At 42.1% G+C, this 19,235-nt stretch overlaps 1 protein-coding gene across 2 annotated transcripts in view; it reads right to left on the bottom strand.

Annotated features, from left to right (window-relative positions):
• Nucleotides 1-19,235, bottom strand: part of LOC144498683 (zinc finger protein 800-like) — a 102,050-nt gene that overhangs the window by 33,575 nt on the left and 49,240 nt on the right. Inside the window, exons 3-5 of one of the 2 annotated variants that reach the window (XM_078220163.1) lie at nucleotides 10,439-10,508; nucleotides 6,862-6,940; nucleotides 1,418-1,532 (exon numbers count right to left, since the gene is read on the bottom strand). In XM_078220163.1, coding sequence (XP_078076289.1) covers nucleotides 1,418-1,532; nucleotides 6,862-6,900 — 154 coding nt within the window. In that variant the 5' untranslated portion in view covers nucleotides 6,901-6,940; nucleotides 10,439-10,508. Of the gene's footprint in view, nucleotides 1-449; nucleotides 578-1,417; nucleotides 1,533-6,861; nucleotides 6,941-10,438; nucleotides 10,509-19,235 lie in introns of those variants that run through there. The other variant, XM_078220164.1, reaches the window with a different exon arrangement.

Consider the following 19,235-nt stretch of genomic DNA (forward strand, 5'->3'; position numbering starts at 1 on the left):
CTCATGCTCCCTCATCTTTTAACTTGCAGGCTCTCCCATTCCCTCACCCATCAATTTGTAGCCTCTCCCACTCCCGCACCCTCCAACATGCGGCCCCTCCCCTACCTGACCCTCTAACTTGCAGCATCTCCCACTCCCTCAACTGTGGCTATTAGAATGTAACCAATGATAACATTGGATCTGTTGTAGTGACCAATGATAACATGCTGCAAGGGTCAGCTGACCCAGTAAACTATGTACCCAATGACAAAATGATGTGGTGTTCAGCTGCTGGGGATTGTGGGAGCTTGTATGGCCCAAGGTGAGGTCTCAAGTGTTGGAGTAATGATGTTTCCTTATTAAACCTTTTTCTTTGATTTACAAGTTGGAGTACGTTTTGTTTCATTTTATTGCCGATAACTGAAGAGTCCCTTCTGCTGGATGAACAATGGCCTCTTTTCTTCCCTCACCTTGCAAATTGCAGCCTCTCTCACTCCCTCACCTTCCAACCTGCTCAGCTCCCCGACTCCCTCTCTCACCGATTCCTGCTCTCGCAAAACCTCCTAATCGCCGTTTCCCTCTCCTGAACCAGTTCAAGATCCCAAAGCTGGAGCTCCAGGACTGAAAAGTGCGAACCCTGATGATGCAGCAGTGTCGAGCTGGGGCTTTTATAATCCAAATGTTTTTTAAAAATTATCGAAGTTGCCTCCTCCTGCATCTCACCACTCATTCGCAGAACCTGAATTGTAATCAAAACATGAATTGTAACATCCCCAGCTCAGTACCCGTGTACCATCAGGACTCTCACTTTCACAACCTCAAGCTCCAGTATCGGATCAGGTCTGGATCCTGAACAGGAATGCAGGTTGGGGGAGAGGGAGGCCAGGCGAGAGGGAAGATTAGGGAATGCGAGAGGCTTCACATCAGAGGATCAGGGAAAGAAAAGGTCTGCTGCAGCCAGGAGGGTCAGAAGTTCGATGTGTTGTGAGCAGAAGGATCAGGAAGCAGGATCAGCAGTGAGCGGAAGAAATCACAAGTAGAAAGTTACCATATTTTTAAAAGTTATTTTGTTTTCAAAGTTATTTAATTTACCAATAAGAATTCAGCAATGTAAAATAAATCAACTTGCAAGTTGTAATCTCTTGTTTTTTGACAAGGAAGTTCTTACAGAATCTAACTACATCTTTTACACTGGTTTTAATGGGAAAACACGATTCACTCAAATTGCTTCACTTAAAAGTTGTGATTTTCAGGGACGCAACTAAAAAAGTTTAAATTGGACTTACCATACAATCCTATTTCCAGTATCAGCAGCATGTTACAAAGAAGAGGGAAGGGAAAGAGGAAATCGAATTAGACTAAATATGGAGAACTTGATGATTTCTATTGCTTCTTAAATAAATTTGTGAAGCTGATTTGCAAAGACATTTCACCATACCTGGTTCACAGCAGCCATGGTGGTGGTGCTCTGTCTGGCAACATTTATCCCTCTGCAGTGTTTTCTGAATTCGTGACCTATTTTCTTCCATATCAGTTTCATTCCGACTATTATTCTAGACACAAAAAAAGAATAAATGTTACAAACCACTATTTTTTTTCACATATAGATATTCAAATGCATTATAGTGCCACTCAGATTTGATGTTTCTTAAAGTTCTAACTTCAAGAAAATAAGGGTTTGGTGGACCTAAGGGCCAGATTACCAAATGCATAAAAACACCCTCAGTGTAGCAATAAGCCACACACCAGGAAGTCTCAGCTTTCAATTTAAGTTGGGACGACAATTGGAGAATTCTACGTGAAAAGTGCGCATGTGGGCGCGCGGGCAGAAAGTGTGCGATTGGGCAGAAAGTGGGCGCGGGTGCTTGGGGAAATTAAGAGTGGGTTTCAGAAGTTTGTGGAGGATGGGGAGTTACTCAGGAAAGCAATGGAGCAAGCAAGTCTGAAATTGACAAGAACACATGAAAGTTTTAGCAACAGCTGGACTGAGGTGGGGCAGAGGAGAGTTACGGTATGGAGGTGGGAATTAAGAGGTCTTTGCAATGTAGTAAGTATATTAGGGAACTCAACTTGGGGCCAAATGGGAAGTCTAGTTCAACAAGAGGCTGGAAGGTAAGATCCAACTGGTGACAATGGTACAGCATTTGTGACAGTGACTGAAGACACTTTGAATAGCTTCTTTCGGTATGGTGCCATGACCAGTCCACCTATCCATCTTACAGTCTTTCTCATCCACACAAGTAGCAGCATGCACCTTGTACCTGTTGGACAAAGTCACGGGCTGAGGCTCCTCCATCACTACATGCTAGTTTTCCATACCTGCCTAACTCTCAGTCACACCCTCCTGTCCCTGACCATGGACCAACTCTAAGGTCTGCTGAATCTACAGGGTGGAACTGCATCCTGGAACAAGAAGGGTCCCTGTAATTCTCCCCTTCCATGATCCCACACAATGTCCAGAACTAGGACTCCAGCTCAGCAACTCAAGGTGCCTTAGCTGCAGAAACTTTCGGCAGATATAGCCATCAGGGTCGTGGTACATTCCACAGATTCCCACATTCTTCAATCACAGCTCACCATCTAACACGTTTGCCCAACTAGAATTTCCAAAGTGAAACATAATAGCCAAGTGATTCCACAAATAAGCACTCGGCTCCTGATCAGGCAACTACAAGCAGGATTCTCATGCCTGTTAACCATTCAAGTTGCTTTGCGCGAGTTCCCACTCAGGCTTCCAGATAGTAAGTCAGTTAACTCCCTCCCCCAAACAGACGCAATTCCAACTGATGGTACAAATTCACAATCTCGGATTAAGCTCCCTTATGGCTGGCAGGCAATGCCATGTGCTAAAAACTGGACTGGGAGGAAGTCATTTCAAGTACTATGTCATGGAAACAGATGAAAATAATCAGCTATTTTGAAGCTTCAAGATTCAGAATATGTTCTGAGAACTAATTTAAACATGGCTTGAACATCAATGATCACTCCTTTTAACCTAACAGAATTTCTCACTTTGGATATGGGAAAAGGACTGCAGGAAAGTTGAAGACTTCAGCAATTGTCTCCTTACAGTAACATTACGAACACAGTCTACTCTTGGAATAAATGAATGCAATAAATTATACGTCACTTTCTGCAACATTCTCCTCCTAGTGGATATCCTATCTTGTTATGCCCCCCCCCCCTCCCCCTCACCTCCCCATCCAACGTTTCTCATGATTCGGAAATTAATTACTGCAATCTTTTCAACATTTGTAACGAGGTAAAGCAACATTGGCAATGCAGGTTAAAAGAGCACTTGATGTAAGAGCAGAGCGAGACCTCAACTGCAGTAAATGTCAATAGGGTATGAATTAGGAGAGGCTTAATGGCTATCAATTTAGATTGCATTTAAAAGCGCATTTGTGGCACTCAACAAAATTGAGAAACCTATTCTACTCTCTCTGCATTTAACCCCACATTTGTTTTACCATCTGTTACAAAGAGATGGGATGGAGTTAATAAACCATCAGTGTACAAGGACCAATAATATTTTGTTGCTTTAAAAAAAAACAGACCTGTCAGGCCAAGAGTTCTGAGATTTTCTAAGTCGGTCTGTCAGTGTCATTCCTCGTTGCTGCTTTTCCAACATTCAGGCAACTTTGCAATTCCGATTTGCTTTTGGAAAGCCCACCAGGAAACCAAAAATCCGCCTGAAGGTGAGAAGCAGCAGCAGCAACTATGGCTGCTCTACTTAAAGTGGGAATTCAAATCCCACTTTTAATTTTATAAGCAATTGGATGTTCTAAGTGCGGGGGGGGGGGGGGGGGGAGGAGAGGTTGGAGGGGTCCGTGTGTGTGTGGGGGGGGGGGGTTAGAAGGGGTCATTTGTGGGTGGTGGAGGAACAGTGCGGGGGTGGGGTGAAGGTTGGAGGGTGACATAAGGGATGTGGGGGGTAGGGGGAAGTGGAGAGAAGGTTAGAGTGGTCCTTTGGTGGGGGTAAGGGAAGTGTTGAGGAGAATGTTGGAGGGGAGGTTCAGGGTAAGGTTGGGGGAGATTAGCTACAGATTTCAATGTGATGATTTCTCAGCTGCTTTTCCAAGATAAGTTGATTGCTCTGTGATTAATTATCCTGGGAGAATCAGCATTCACCAGTGACAGTCATGGTGCCTACTGTGCACAGGTATAATAGAAGAAAGACAAAACCTACATTTATACAGTACCTTCAACAATGTCCCAGATCACTTTATTACTCCTGTTCCTAATACTTACATCAGTATGTCAGTGCAGGATGGGAGAGATAAACTGGGTGAGAAGGCCTTTGTCATCCATAATTATCTTGGGAGCAGAGGCAGAGAGTGGAATCATGATTGGAGTTGTATTTTTTTGCGAAGGAAAGTTTATTGTGAGCAGGCTTTGTGGGGTGAAACTGCCAGAACAGGAGTGCATAATGATTCAATTAATCAGACCACACATGATCCTCAAGAGTCTTTTTCATTGACTCCAATTTTGTCCTTTCCTAGGTCTGAGATTTGTTGGTTAGGCTAACATTCACTGCCCATCCCTAATTGACTTTGAGAAGATGGTGGTGAGCTGCTTTCTTGAACCGCTGCAGACTATGTGATGAAGATACACCAACAGTGTTGTTAGGGAGGAAGTTCCAGGATTTTGACTCAGTGGCAGCGAAGAAAGGGTGATATATTTCCAAGTATGGTGAGTGGTTTGGAGGGGAACTTCCAGATGGTGGTGTTCCCATGTGCCTGCTGCCCTCGTCCTTCAAGATATTAGTGGTTGTAGGTTTGGAAGCTGCTGTCTAAGTAAGGAGCCTTAGTGAGTTCCTGCAGTGCATCTTGTAGATGGTGCACACAGCTTCTACTGTGCATCATTGAAGAATGGAGTGAATGTTTGTGGGTGGAGTGCCAATCAAGCAGGCTGCTTTGTCCTGAATGGTGTTGAGCTTCTCAAGTATTGTTGGAGTCATCCAGGCAAGTGGAGAATACTCTATCACAATCCTGACTTGTGCCTTGTAGGCAGTGAACCGTCTTTGGGGAGGCAGGAGGTGAGTTACTCACTCTAGGATTGCTAGCTTCTGATCTGTTTCTGTACCCACAGTATCTATACGGCTAGACCAGTTGAGTTTCTGGTCAATGGCAACTGCCTTGATGGTGATAGTGGGAATTCAGCAATGGCAATGCCATTGAATGTCAATGTTAGATTTTCTCTTGGTGGAGATGGTCATTGCCTGGCACTTACATGGCACAAGTGTTCCTCACTACTTGTCAGCCCAAGCCTGGATTTGTGCAGGTCTTGTCGCATTTGGACATGGACTGTTTCAGTATCTGAGGAGTCACAAATAGTACCGAACAGAACATCCCCACTTTTTTGGAAGGAATGTCATTGATGAAACAGCTGAAGATGGACCTATGACTGAGGAAACTCAGTCATAGGCCCATCCTGCAGTAAGTTCCCTGAGGAACTCCTGCAGTGATATCCTGGAACTAAGATGAGTGGCCTCAAACAACCACAACCATCTCCCTTTGTGCTAGATATGACTCCAAATGAACCGCAGTTACAAGTGACATGCAAACTCAAAAGGAAGAATTCCTTTGGATCCTGCTTTATTAGTAGGCTTGTAATGTAATTACCAAACAGAGTTTATATCAATGTTTATAACTGGGAGCCCATAAATTTAATAGTGAAGATAGCATTGCACTTCTAAAATCAGAATCATATCTAGATAAAGACTTTGTTGTTTCCATGATCTTTCCTTTAGTCTTCGGCCTCATTCTTCTCCCATATTTTCCTGTCTTTTAGTCATGCACTATTCTTTGACAGAATTGTATGCAACATTTGCCCCAACTACTGCTAATGCTACTTGGTACTGACTGTGGTGCCCTGTTGCTTCCTGTAATAAAAAACTCAATAGTTCTGGCAGCATCTGAGGGGGGATAAGCAGGAAGTAGTGTTCCAAGCCCAACCTGGTTCTTTTTTCAGAAATGAAGAGAGGCAAGAAATGTGATGGGTTAAATGGGCGAGTGAGATTAAATAGCAAAGTTGTCATACAACACAAGGCAAAGGGAGTGGTAATGGCTATAGTAAAGAAACAAAGCACTGGCCCAGTGTGGCTGCTAACAGCAGAATAATAAGATACAGACTGGCACTAGGCAAACAAAAATCAAAACAGAGGAGAGAGTTCATGGTCCGAAGTTGTTGAACTCAACGTCGAGTCTAGAAGGTTGTAAAGTGCCTAACTGGAGAGGAGGTGCTGTTCCTTCAGCTTGTTTTGGGCTTCACTGGAATATTGTAGCAAATTGGAAACAGAAATGTGAGCATGAGAACAATATGATGCCCTTTTGGCGCAACTGACCCCTCTATCAACAGCATAAACTCCATTACATTTCGATCTCTGTTCAGCTCCCAAGAATAGTCATGTTGGACTTAAAACATCAACTGTTTCCCTCTCCAAAGACCCACCGGATTTTCCAGATCTTTGTTTTTATTTCGGATCCCCTGCATGTGCAGTACTTTGTTTTTATATTACTGTAATTTTCTTTGCTTTGTCAGAAAAAGCCACAACCGTACCAAATGTCACCCAAGGGGCAAAACAGCGGAGATTATCAACTTGCTGCACAGTGTCGAAAGCACAAGCCGTCATAGTCTATGCTTATGGATCATGTTTTTCTTTTCACTCTTCAAGAACAAAAGTAATTGTTTTATTTGGATTACATATAATTTACAGCATAGAAAAAAGCCATTCAGCAACAGATCTGCCAATGCTCATACTCCATGCAAGCTATTCCTTGGTTCCCGAATACTGACATCAAACACTGTCATTTGAGGTTTGTCAGATCAGTTGACAATCTAAAACACAATCAAATTCAATGGGAACAGCTTCAGATTTACCAGGTTTCGTTTGCGCAGTGCAGTGTTTGTCCTATCCATTGCCACACGACAAATTTATTTTGGAAGTCCCACGTGTGACCTGGAAAATAAAAAGTCCAGATGTGTTTTGCCATGTAGTAAAACTAAATTAACTTTTCAACTCTTAAAGATATGCTATTTCTGCTCAAAATTTAACACCGTGAGTGCAAAAACAAACTCCTTCTCACTCTACAAAAAAATACATTACATTTTGGGAAATGTCAAAAATGCTTTAATCGCGAAAATTCATTTCGAGGAGTAAGGACATTCTGAAAGCATTTCGGCTTTTAGAAATTATCCCTTAAAGGGTTAATTCAAGGATTCTGGTTGCTGCTGTTCTAGGAAAAGACAGCAGGTTACAGGAAAAAGTAATTAAGCAGTTTTAAAAAAGCAGGAAACCCCTTGACCCTGGTGAACTGTTTATAAAAGGGTCACATGTTTATTATGACTTGGTAAAAAAAAAATCATGCCTGGAAAAATGCATTTAAAAGCAAAAAACAGCTGGTTTTGCTTTGGGGATCAAGGAGTGACAATTATTTGGGTAAAGGCAACAATAGTTCCTGAAGCTCCAGACCCAATTGGAAGGAGAAAAAAAAAGTGAAAAGAAGATGCTCCATTTTCCGAAATCAACGATTGCAAGTTTTCTGCAAAGTCTGCTTGAAAAGTAGCGCAAGAGTCATCAATTGTTTTACAGGCTAGGGCCGACAGACCACAATTCGAATATCATTTCAAGGACTCCATCATCCATCCTTTTTCCCTTGAACTATTGACTTTTAACCTTTTGGTAGAACTCCATTTATTGTGTGTATGTATATGAGAGAGTTAGGGTACTTAAGAGTAATTAACATACTTTCATACTGTATGTTCATAAGCTTTGCCTTTTACTCGACAGGTCTGATTTTATAATAAACTAATAATTTTGTTGTTTATTGAGTGGTTATTCTGCCAAAAGGTTAAAAGTCAATAGTTCAAGGGGAAAAGGATGGATGATGGGAGTCCTTGAAATGATATCCGAATTATGCAGTTGGTCTGCATGGATAGTGTACATATTTGGTCATATTGCTAGCTGGAGAAATCATTTAGATACATGTTGTGACCCATGGACAAGTGGAACTAAAGATAGATAGTGCACTCCTCTCATCTTGGTCGTAACAGAAGAAAGTGCAATTTTAAATTTTGAAACAGGGCATTGATGTCTGTGGTTTTACTAGCTATTAGTGATCTGCTAAAAGAATCCTGAGAACATGGTTTTGGAATGTGAGATTTAGGTAGTTGATTGTAAACAAAGCAGACATTTTGCCAGAGTCCCTACAGTGCAGCAGGAGGCCATTCGGCCCATTGAGTCTGCACCAACCCTCCAAAACAGCATCTCATCAAAGCCCAACCCTCACCCTATCCTCATAGTTCTGTGCATTTTACCAAGCTAAACCACCTAACCTGCACATCTTTGGACTGGGAGGAAACAGGAGCACCCAGAGGAAACGCACACAGACACGAAGAAAACATGCAAACTCCACACAGTCACACAAGGCCGAAATTGAACCTGGATCCCTGGCACTCCGGCAGCAGTGCTACCCACTGTACCACCATGCTATCTTTCATTACAAAAAGCCTTGCCTCTCAGAGACAGCATTGTCAACACAACAGCATTGTCAACATGGAATCTGGAATTCTTCCTGAAATTCTTCCCCCAGTTAAAAATGCTAATTTGTCCAACTGCTGTTCAGGAGATGTTGGTGACATAATGCGGATGCTACAGTTCACCACAAAATGACAGTCAAGGTTCACTCTAAATAAGCTTTGTTGCAAGCGCCCAATCATTTTAATGTATGGCACCTATAAACATTTTGCACAGCGATATGGAGCATCTTAAAGGGGACAACATGCGAGCAGCCTGCGCAGTACCTTCCAGGTTGCTCTGTGGCCACAGAAGCATGCAGCTTAGAGGGAACATTGCTGATAGTCACTGGACATTTCAGAAAATGTCACCAATTGAAGCACTTTCAGATGCTTCAAAATCAGAACAAAGCCCCATAAGTGAGGGATTTCTTCATGGCTCTCCAAATCAATTGCTGGAAATTTTACAAAATAGCTGAATACACCATATGAAGGGTGCTCCCACCGATCTAACATCAATATTACACAGGCTGATCAGTCAAACCATCAAGGGAATTCCTGGCATATGTAACCTAAATCTCGCTCTGAACTATACTTCCAAAAAAAAAAGAATGACCTTCTGCAGTAATTATACTTTACCCGATGTTGCTTGAAGAAACAGATTGTACACACTTTATGAGGTGCGAGCTGCCTTAGGAGCATGATTGTCAAATGCAGATGGCAGCCATGACAGGATTCGCTGCTGCCTTACAGAGTAGAGGAGGCAGAACACCTCAGCAGCCTCACTGAGCAAAATCACTGCCAAATGGCTAACTGAAAGGTATAGTGCCCCATCTCAGGTAAAAACCCCTTTGTGGTGAAAATTTTCTACACAAAAGAAAATACTCAATTGCTCCCCGCATCAAACATAACAATTGCGTACATGTTTGTGTTTGCCGATCAGCGATTTGAAAATTGCCTTCTGCCCTTTCCATCCTGGTTAACAAATCTCCTCAAGAAGTTTAATCGGCAGCTAATTGGAGACGAGTGGGTTCTCAGCTCCCCCAAACCCCACTACCCTTGCTTTGAAAATTTCAGCACATCCCAGAGGCATCAGAACACTGATCAATCATCCAGGAGCGTTGGCACACACTCTCCTGTTCTGCCCCCATCTCCACCCAACGCAGGCACTTGGAAATCCGGGCCTATATTTCAGCTCAATAATTTATGGGAAAACTATATCAAATCAGAGAAATTGGTGAGCGGGAAATGTGGTCCATAATCTATCGTTCCACCATATTCTTCATATGAAAGCAGACTTTCATAATTAAATAAATGTAATAATTGTTAAAAGATACACAGCAACCTGACAAGGGCGGCATGGTGGCAGAGTGGTGAGCACTACTTCCTCAGAGCGCCAAGGACCCAGGTTCAATTCCAACCTTGGGTGACTGGCTGTGTGGAGCTTGCATGTTTGTCCCCATGTCTGCATAGGTTTCCTCTGGGTGCTCCAGTTTCCGCCCACAGTCCAATGATGAGCAGGTTAGGTGGATTAACCATGCTAAATGCATGGAGTTGCGGGGATAGGGCAGGGGAAGAGGGCCTAAGTAAGATACTCTGTCAGAGAGCCAGTGCAGACTCAACAGGCCGAATGGCCTCCTTCTGCACTGTAGGGATTCTATGACAAACACAATGCAGAGATGACATTAATTCCAAATCAACAACAGGTTTATTTATATTTCTTTAAAATATCTCTGAACATACAAACTTTTTTAAATACATGCATGGTGTCAGCTAGAACTCAGCTCTTTTCTCTGGGAGCTTTTCTGCTTTCTCACGCCACCCACTAGCTTAAGCTATCGATTACTGTTTCATAGATTAGAGAATCGATTAACATAATCAAACAAAGATCAATCAAACTATTGAGACTACAATAGCGAAATAAGTAATTCTAATAGTTTACCAAAGCAGGTGGATTAGTTGCCGTTGAGAATTTACTTTTCACTGCCAGTTCAACAGTATTTCCTGTTCACCTGTGAATGGAAGAGGAAAAAAAACATGTTGTTAAAATGTATTGAACTTCTGATACCTTCAGCTGTTAAGTTTTATTGTGTACACTTCCATACAGGGCTTGAAAATGTCCCTCTCTTGGGCTAAAAGCGGTAGGATCATATTCTACGTAGACCAGATTTCTTTCAAGCAGAGAATTATCCCCAAAGGTAGTGCTCAAATATTATAGACATAAAAGTGGAATTTAACAACCTTAAAGCTGAACTGAGTAGAGACAGGGAGAAACTCTACATGCGTGCACCGGCCAACATGAAGGTGAGAATTTTATTTGATAGCAACTCGAATATTAATCCTCATCTTATGTGGGTAATATATTTGAGCAAAGTTTGGTGGGGTTTTTTTTTAAGGATAGTCCTCTATGCAGCCTGTCTTATTTGAGCGTAAGCTTTATTTCTTAATGTACCCATATGATATTCTGGAGGAGGAGGGAAAGAAAGACCGATTTTGAAGGAGTATTTTCGGTACATTAAAGTGCATTAACAGAGGCAAGTAAGCTCCAATTCAGAGCTCTTGCTTCAACGATGCATGGAGATTTAAAATCTTACATCTGATGAACCAGAGAGCAGTGGTTTTATTTTTCAGGTATAATTACAAGACATGAAAAAACCAAAACAATTTTGGAATAACCACATGACCTAAGCTGAAAGGTCACGCAGCACAGTCAACCTTTGGTAGGTCGGGCCAGGTTCAATATTCAATAACAACCTCAAATATTTTACGTATAATAGCAGAATCGCAGACGTTAAAAGGAAAACAAAAAAAGACAATGGGCAGAATTCTCTGCTCAGTCAAATCTCCACCCACCGCAGCGGGAACGGAGAATCTCAGCTGCAGGCAAGGTCGGAGAATTCCGGCCAATATGCTTCAAGAGCCTGAAACACTAACTCTTGGGCCTGTCTATGCAGATGCTTCCAAGCATTCTGCGCCAATGTGACTGGCACTCCAGCAGACTGGCTTCAAGATGGAAAATAATTCTCCCCCTCCGCCCCCACCCCAAAAAAGAACCAATTGAAGTGATCATTATAAAAGTAAATAAAGGAGTGCTTGGTATCAAAACCAGCTTCTCCAAAGGAAAGCAACTTGGAAACTGAATGCAAGATTGAAAACATCCACTTGAGGGAGCCATTTACTGCAAAGATTTACTTTTAAAAAGACTGAACATTATCTACCAGTCCTTCGCACTATGGACTTCATCCCTTTCAATGAATAGCTTTCTGTCAACAGCTCGGAACCTGGCCAGAGCAAGCTATACAAACAAAAACCAAGTTGAGAGCAAAGCCTAAAACAATTAAAGTTTATGTACTAACATCTGGGAGTTTTTCATTGGCCTTAGCAGCTGGAGTGCAAAAAAGGACAACAGAAGGTGAAATGAGACCGGAGTGGACAATAATTACACATCCATAGCTAGAATGTACACTCTTCAATCATTTCTCCAGAAGCCCATGGATTGTCACTGGCACAACTATACATTTAGATTCAAACAACCTGTACCCCAAACATTAACCTGTGCTTTTATTTCACAGGCAACTTCAGGACAATCAAATATTGAAGCCAAGTCCAATGGAAATGAAAAATTTGCAATTTTTTCCCATGCTCAACATAAACTTCAACGTGAGCTTTCACAGCAGAAATTCCTGTTCTATATCATCATAAACTGGCTCGTGAAAGGATCACTGGCAAGGCATGAACTTAGTGGCTGCCAGCTGTTTGACACTGCCTAAAATAAAACATTACCAAATGCATGTTAGACATCACATGCGTAAAGAGAAAAATGCATGATTCAATAAAACTCACCAGAAATCACAATTCACCAGTAAAAAAAGACAGCAGAGGGGTCACCTGCATTTTTCAACACACAGAAATCAACAGGCTTTACTTTCTCTGCACTTATTAGCTTACAAACTCCTAATTTAGAATTAGTATCAGTAATCACTAAATCACATTTTATTTATTTGTCAAAACTTCATGGCTTTTATCCAGGCTGGATATGTCTTGCACAATGAATGCTTCTCAAAAATGAACAGAGGAAAAAAAGACAATTTAAAATACAGGGTGATGTCCTGTATCGCGATAGAAAACTCATGTCAGAAATTCTAACTCGCACGAATGCAGTAGCCTGAAGAGGTTTACAGTATTGGACTCAATCCAGAGGACACAAGTTTAGAACTGATCACAGCAAGTAATTTGTAAAAACGCAATAGATTCAATGATGTAATTTCAAGGAAGGGAGCCTGCTAACCTTACCAGTCCTGGACTATATATGTCCATGCAGTATGTCCCTGGAACAACCACTAATAGACAAATTAAGAAAAAATTAGATGCTTCCGCTATTATGTGCAGACCAACAGGATAGAGGACAGAAAACTAAGAGCTGAAGGTGAGCAGCATTGGAGAGTTCAGGAGAGACAGCAGAATGGAACTGGCCCAGGAGAGGTGTGAGCACACCCCAATGAGCGGTAGAGGCAGGCATGTGATGACTCACATATTAGATGCCCTCCTTCCACTACCAAACAGAAGGTTAAATTTTTAATTTATGTGCATATCTAGTAACTCTCCCTCTCCTCAGCATATCCCAAAATTAAAATTGGTAACATTGCCCTCTCGAGAATACCAGTCCTTAGAAATTAAGATTTTTATCATGTCAATCCATTTTTTAAAGTGAGGTTAGAGTGCAAAACTCCAAGTTTATGGTAAAATCAGAAGCAGGAAAAATACTGAAATACACCTGAGAGAACAGGGTTTCAGCCCATCAGTCACAAAACAGGCGTGCATTTCATTTTTACACGTTAATAATTGAAGTGTATTTAAGCCAAAGCTCAAAGAGGACAGTTTCCACATGTAATTTTCCAGCTTCTACGTTGTTAAATTGCAAGAGCAGTACATTGTACTCATGGCCTGGGGAGATGCATTCCAAATAACTCATTTTGTTTAATACTTTCTGGGAGTATTCAACAAAGTTCCTTTTGGTAGAGACGGCCAGGATGAGAATATCATCCTGGCCTTTTCATTTATTTTGTCTTGACTATCGTCAGCTGCGCACAGCCATGGTTCAGTTGGTAGCACTCATACTTCTGAGTCACAAGGTTCCTGGATTCAAGACCCACTCCAGGATTTCTGCATAAAAATAAGGGTTGACATTCCAATGCCATATTGAGGGAGTGCTGAGCTATCAGAAGTACCATCTCTCAACTTGCTAGATCGCGTCCCATTTGTCCACTCAGGTGAATGCAAAAGATCACATGGCACAATTTCAAAGACAAGCAAGGAAGTTATAGCCAATTTTTATCCCTCAATCAACATCACAAAAAAATAAACAATTATCTTGTCATTATTGCATTGCTGTTTGTGGGAACTTGTGTATAAATTGGCTGCTACATACTATGCACTACACCAGTGACGACAATTCAAAAGTGCTTCATTGGCTGTAAAGCACCTTTGAGACATCCGGTAGTCATGGAAGCTGTTTTTTGAAAAAAGGCTCCTTAAGAGAAATACAGAGCTTCTCCTGCCAGGCTCACATCCCAATCACCACCTATCCCCTCATCCTCACTACCACTTTCTTCCACCATCCCCTCCCATGGAAACATTAGGGAGCTGCTCTTGGACACCACTTACTGATCAGTTCCCAAAAATTACCAGACAAGAGCCAGAGACTAGGTTGCCACCAACACTAGGAGAAGAAAGAAAGTAATTTGAAATATCATAGAAATCATAGAAACCCTACAGTACAGAAAGAGGCCATTCGGCCCATCGAGTCTGCATTGACCACAATCCCACCCAGGCCCTACCCCCATATCCCTACATATTTTACCCGCTAATCCCTCTAATCTACGCATCCCAGGACACTAAGGGTCAATTTTAGCAAGGCCAATCAACCTAACCGGCACATCTTTGGACTGTGGGAGGAAACCGGAGCACCCGGAGGAAACCCACGCAGACACGAGGAGAATGTGCAAACTCCACACAGACAGTGACCCAAGCCGGGAATCGAACCCAGGTCCCTGGAGCTGTGAAGCAGCAGTGCTAACCACTGTGCTACCGTGCCACCCTAAATATAAATGCTTATTCTTCCTTGCTTAATGTAAGTTGCTTTAATGTTTATTTGTAAATATTTGTAAATATATTTACCCTGAAGAGACTGTTCAGGCAAATAAACATTAAAGCAACTTACATTAAGCAAGGAAGAATTAGCATTTATATCGCACCTTTCACAGCCTCAGGAGAACCCAATGGTGCTTTATAGACAAGAAGGTAATTTTGAAGTGTAGTCACTGTTATAATATGAACATACAAATTAGGAGCAGGAGTAGGCTATTATTATGGCTGATCTAATTGTAACCACAAGTCAACATTCCCTTATACTCACAACCTCACTACATTGTGGTGAAAGGGTTACATGGCAGCAAGCTCCCACAGATAACTATTTAATATTGACCAGACAACCTGCGTTTTGAAGTGATACTAATAGTATGATAAATGCTTCTCAGGAGTTGGGAAGAAATCCCTTTTAATACTGTTCAGGGAACTTGTATGTCCAGATTTGCCTCATCCAGAACTGCTTTTGAAACCTCTGTGTACAGCATCCCCTCAAACAGCACTGAAGCAGCAGCCTAGATTATTTGCTCACATCTCTGATTTGAAATTGGACCCAACATCTTCTGAGAGTGCTAATATTACCAGTGAACTGACACTGATACCTAATGGTGCAAAGTTAACTGGGGATGCCCTTTATATTGCATGTGCAGGTCTGCTGATTGATACCAAGTCAATCCCAAATTTAAAAGAGCATAATGAATGAAGAATACATTAAAAACATGAAAAGTTATCTGCAAGAATACGCTACTTCTTTCCTACGTATTTAGGATATGACTAGAATACCAGTCCTTTCAATATCTGCTGCAAAATAAACTGGAAAGTTGGTTACCATTTCATTTTGAGCAAGACACTCCAACCCAAAAATTTGCTTCACACCAGGTCATTATTTAGCTCAGATCATCTTGACCCAAGTTCAGTTCAATTCAGCAGCATTTAAATTCATCTTTGACAACATACAGTTTATAAGCCAGATCAAAGTTGCCCCAACAAGTATGTCAGATAAGGGTAGGGAAACAAAGCGAAACTGCAAGTTCCCTTTACTAAACAATAAGCAAGCATGGAATGTAAAAAGACAATTCAGCCCCTCATACCCAGTCCTTTCTAACCCATGTAGAACTTGCTCGATCATGGGCTCAACTTAGGACGTTGGATACCTTGAGTGACACTTTCTGCAATTTCTCACTTCTATCATTCCACAATAGAACAAAATTCTCCCATCATGGGAAGTGAGCATTGTTGACAAAGCTAGTATTTGTTGTTCCCTCTCTAATTGCCCTCACGAAGGTGTGGTGAGCAGCCTTCTTGAACCAATGCAGTCCATGTTGTATAGGTCCATGCTCAGTGCTATTAGAGGGGAATTCCAGGTTTTTGATCCAATGGCAATGAAGAAACAGCAATATATTTCCAAGTCAGGATGGTGTGTGACTTGGAGGGGAACTTGGAGTTGGTGGCGTGCTAATGCTACCCTTGTCCTTCTATGAAGTTGTTATCATGGATTTGGAAGGTGCTGTCAAAGACTATTTGGATGTTACTGCAGTGCATCTTGTCAGTATATACTGCAGCCACTATGTGTTAGCAGTGGAGGGAGTAATTTAAAAGTGTTGATGGGGTGCAGACTGCTTTGTCCTGGATGGTGTCAAACTTCTTCAGTGATATTGTTGGAGCTCCGTTTATTGAAGCAAATGGAGAGTATTCCATCACACTCCGGACGCGTGTCTTGTTGATAGTGATTAGCCTTGGGGAGTCAGGAAGCAAGTTACTCATTGCAGAATTCCCAGCTTCTATCTTACTCTTGTAGCCACAGTATTTTCATAGCTGGTCCAGTTAAGTTTCTGGGCAATCAATTGCTTTAGCAGTATAATCACTATATTAATGCAAGAAACTACGAGATTCTATTTTTTTGGCCCATTTCCCCAATTCCATCACATTTAGCCTTCTCCAATAGTTTCCTACACGATGTCTCGTCAACATCTTTCTGAAAGTCCATATAAACCAGAACTGCTGCAAATTCCCTGTCCAATAAATCTGTCACCTCTTCAAAGATCTGTATGAAGTTTCCTTGGCATAAACTTCCTCTCTCACATCCAAGTTGGTCATTTTTAATTATTTTTCTCTTCCTGTAGATATTTAGCAATCTCACCTTCAGCATTCCAAATTTTCACGTACTACTGATGTTAAACTAAATGGCCTGTAATTAGCTAAGTTAACTCTTAGCTCACTTTCTGAAATTAATAATGCTCTAGATGGTCTCCTATCCTTTGGCAAACATCTATTCTCAACAGAATCCAGAAATCGAATTAATAAGGTCTTCACTATAATTTCCCCCTTTTCCCTCAAGATTCCTTAGATGTAGTCAATCAGGTTCTGACTCTTTATCATCCTTTTTGCTTAGTTCCATTAAAATCTCAATGAGTCTAATCCCAGGGATCCGACTTGTATTAAGCTAAGCTTCATAGTAGCTGAGGAGGCCCCAATCCCAAAAGGTTGCTGAAGAAGATTGGGTCACACGGAGTTGGGGGTAGGGTGTTAGCGTGGATTGGGGATTGGCTATCCGACAGGAAGCAGAGTCGGAATAAATGGGTGCTTTTCTTTATGGCAGATGGTAACTAGTGGCGTGCCGCAGGGATCGGTACTGGGGCCTCAACTGTTTACCATTTATATAGACGATCTGGAGGAGGGGACTGAGTGTAGGGTAACAAAGTTTGCAGACGACACAAAGATAAGTGGAAAAGTGAATCGTGTGGAGGGCGTAGAAGGTCTGCAGAGAGATTTGGACAGGCTGAGTGAGTGGGCGAGGATCTGGCAGATGGAGTATAACGTTGACAAATGCGAGGTTATTCACTTGGGAGGAAATAATAGCAAATTGGATTATCTAAATGGAAAAAAAATTACAACATGCTTCTGTGCAAAGGGACCTGGAGGTCCTTGTGCATGAGACGCAAAAACCCAGTCTGCAGGTGCAACAGGTGATCAAGAAGGCAAATGGGATGTTGGCCTATATCGCAAGGGGGATAGAATATAAAAGCAGAGATGTCTTGCTGCATCTGTACAGGGCATTGGTGAGGCCGCAGCTGAAATACTCTGTGCAGTATTGGTCCTCTTATTTGCGGAAGGATATATTGGCCTTGGAGGGAGTGCAGAGAAGGTTCACCAGGTTGATACCAGAGATGAGGGGTGTTGATTATGAGGAGAGACTGAGCAGATTGGATTTGTACTCGTTGGAATTTAGAAGGCTGAGGGGGGATCTTATAGAGACCTATAAGATAATGAAGGGGCTGGATAGGGTAGAAGTGGAGAGATTCTTTCCACTTAGAAAGGAAGCTAGAACTAGAGGGCACAGCCTCAAAATAAAGGGGGGGTCAGTTTAGGACAGAGTTGAGGAGGAACCTCTTCTCTCAGAGGGTGGTAAATCTCTGGAATTCTCTGCCCACTGAAGTGGTGGAGGCTACCTCGTTGAATATGTTTAAATCACGGATAGATGGATTCCTGATTGATAAGGGAATTAGGGGTTTATGGGGATCAGGCGGGTAAGTGGAACTGATCCACTTCAGATCAGCCATGATCATATTGAATGGCGGGGCAGGCTCGAGGGGCTAGATGGCCTACTCCTGCTCCTATTTTTTATGTTCTTATGAATGTGTCTATATTTAATCTGATATGCATACAAACACGATCCATGTCAAAAAGTAGATTCAAATGCCTAATGAAAACACAGTAAAGGAATAAATGTGTGAAAAAGTCTGCATTCAATTTGTTCCGGTGCACACAATTCTGTGATTCTGTTCACACTATATAATGACTGCGGAGAGCGTCTCATTGGGAGGTTGGTTGGCCTCACCCTGCTCCTGCCCTTTCTTGATGTCTTTTGCAGTTGTAATCTGTTTGTACTCAGTGTGTTGGAAGCAAATAGCAATTCTGGTTTCTGTCACAATCTTCCATGTCTTTTTCACTAAGACCTCTTGTGCAGTTGGAACAAACTCCTGCTTCTGAAAACCTGAGAGATCAGCTGCTGTGGATTTTCAGGTCCCTAATCACCCTGACAATCCATTGGCTGGAGCTTAGCCATGGTGTTGGAAGGCTGGAATAATAGTTTCATGCACTTCAGGCCAGCAATATCTGGGTACCTGGGGCAGTTGTCTCTACTGATGTCAATCTTCCTTTTCTTTCATTGATACCTTTTGATCACTTCCCTGACCCATGCCTTAGACATTCTGGAGGTCATCCAGGTGGTTTTGTTAGTCTTACACTGTATGGGTAGTGCCCCAACATTTGCAAAGCATCGTGACTTCTTGAACTTTCCGAGTACAAGGTTAACCTGTGCTTAATGCTCCCTCCACCCACATTGTCTGTATCTTTAAGATCTGGCTGGCTGTAGGGATTCGCATTCTAATCAGTATTCTGTAACTTGATTTTGTGTCTCTGTGCCCTGTTTGAGAGCACATTTCCACTCCATCTGACGAAGGAGCAGCGCTCCGAAAGCTAATGGTATTTGCTACCAAATAAACCTGCTGGACTTTAACCTGTTGTTAAAACTCTTACTGTGTTGAACCACATTACCAGAGCTTCTTCAACATCAGGGTATGCAGCAGTTCTCA

The sequence above is a fragment of the Mustelus asterias genome, chromosome 9 (genome assembly GCF_964213995.1).
Source record: "Mustelus asterias chromosome 9, sMusAst1.hap1.1, whole genome shotgun sequence".
NCBI classification, from domain to species: domain Eukaryota; kingdom Metazoa; phylum Chordata; class Chondrichthyes; order Carcharhiniformes; family Triakidae; genus Mustelus; species Mustelus asterias.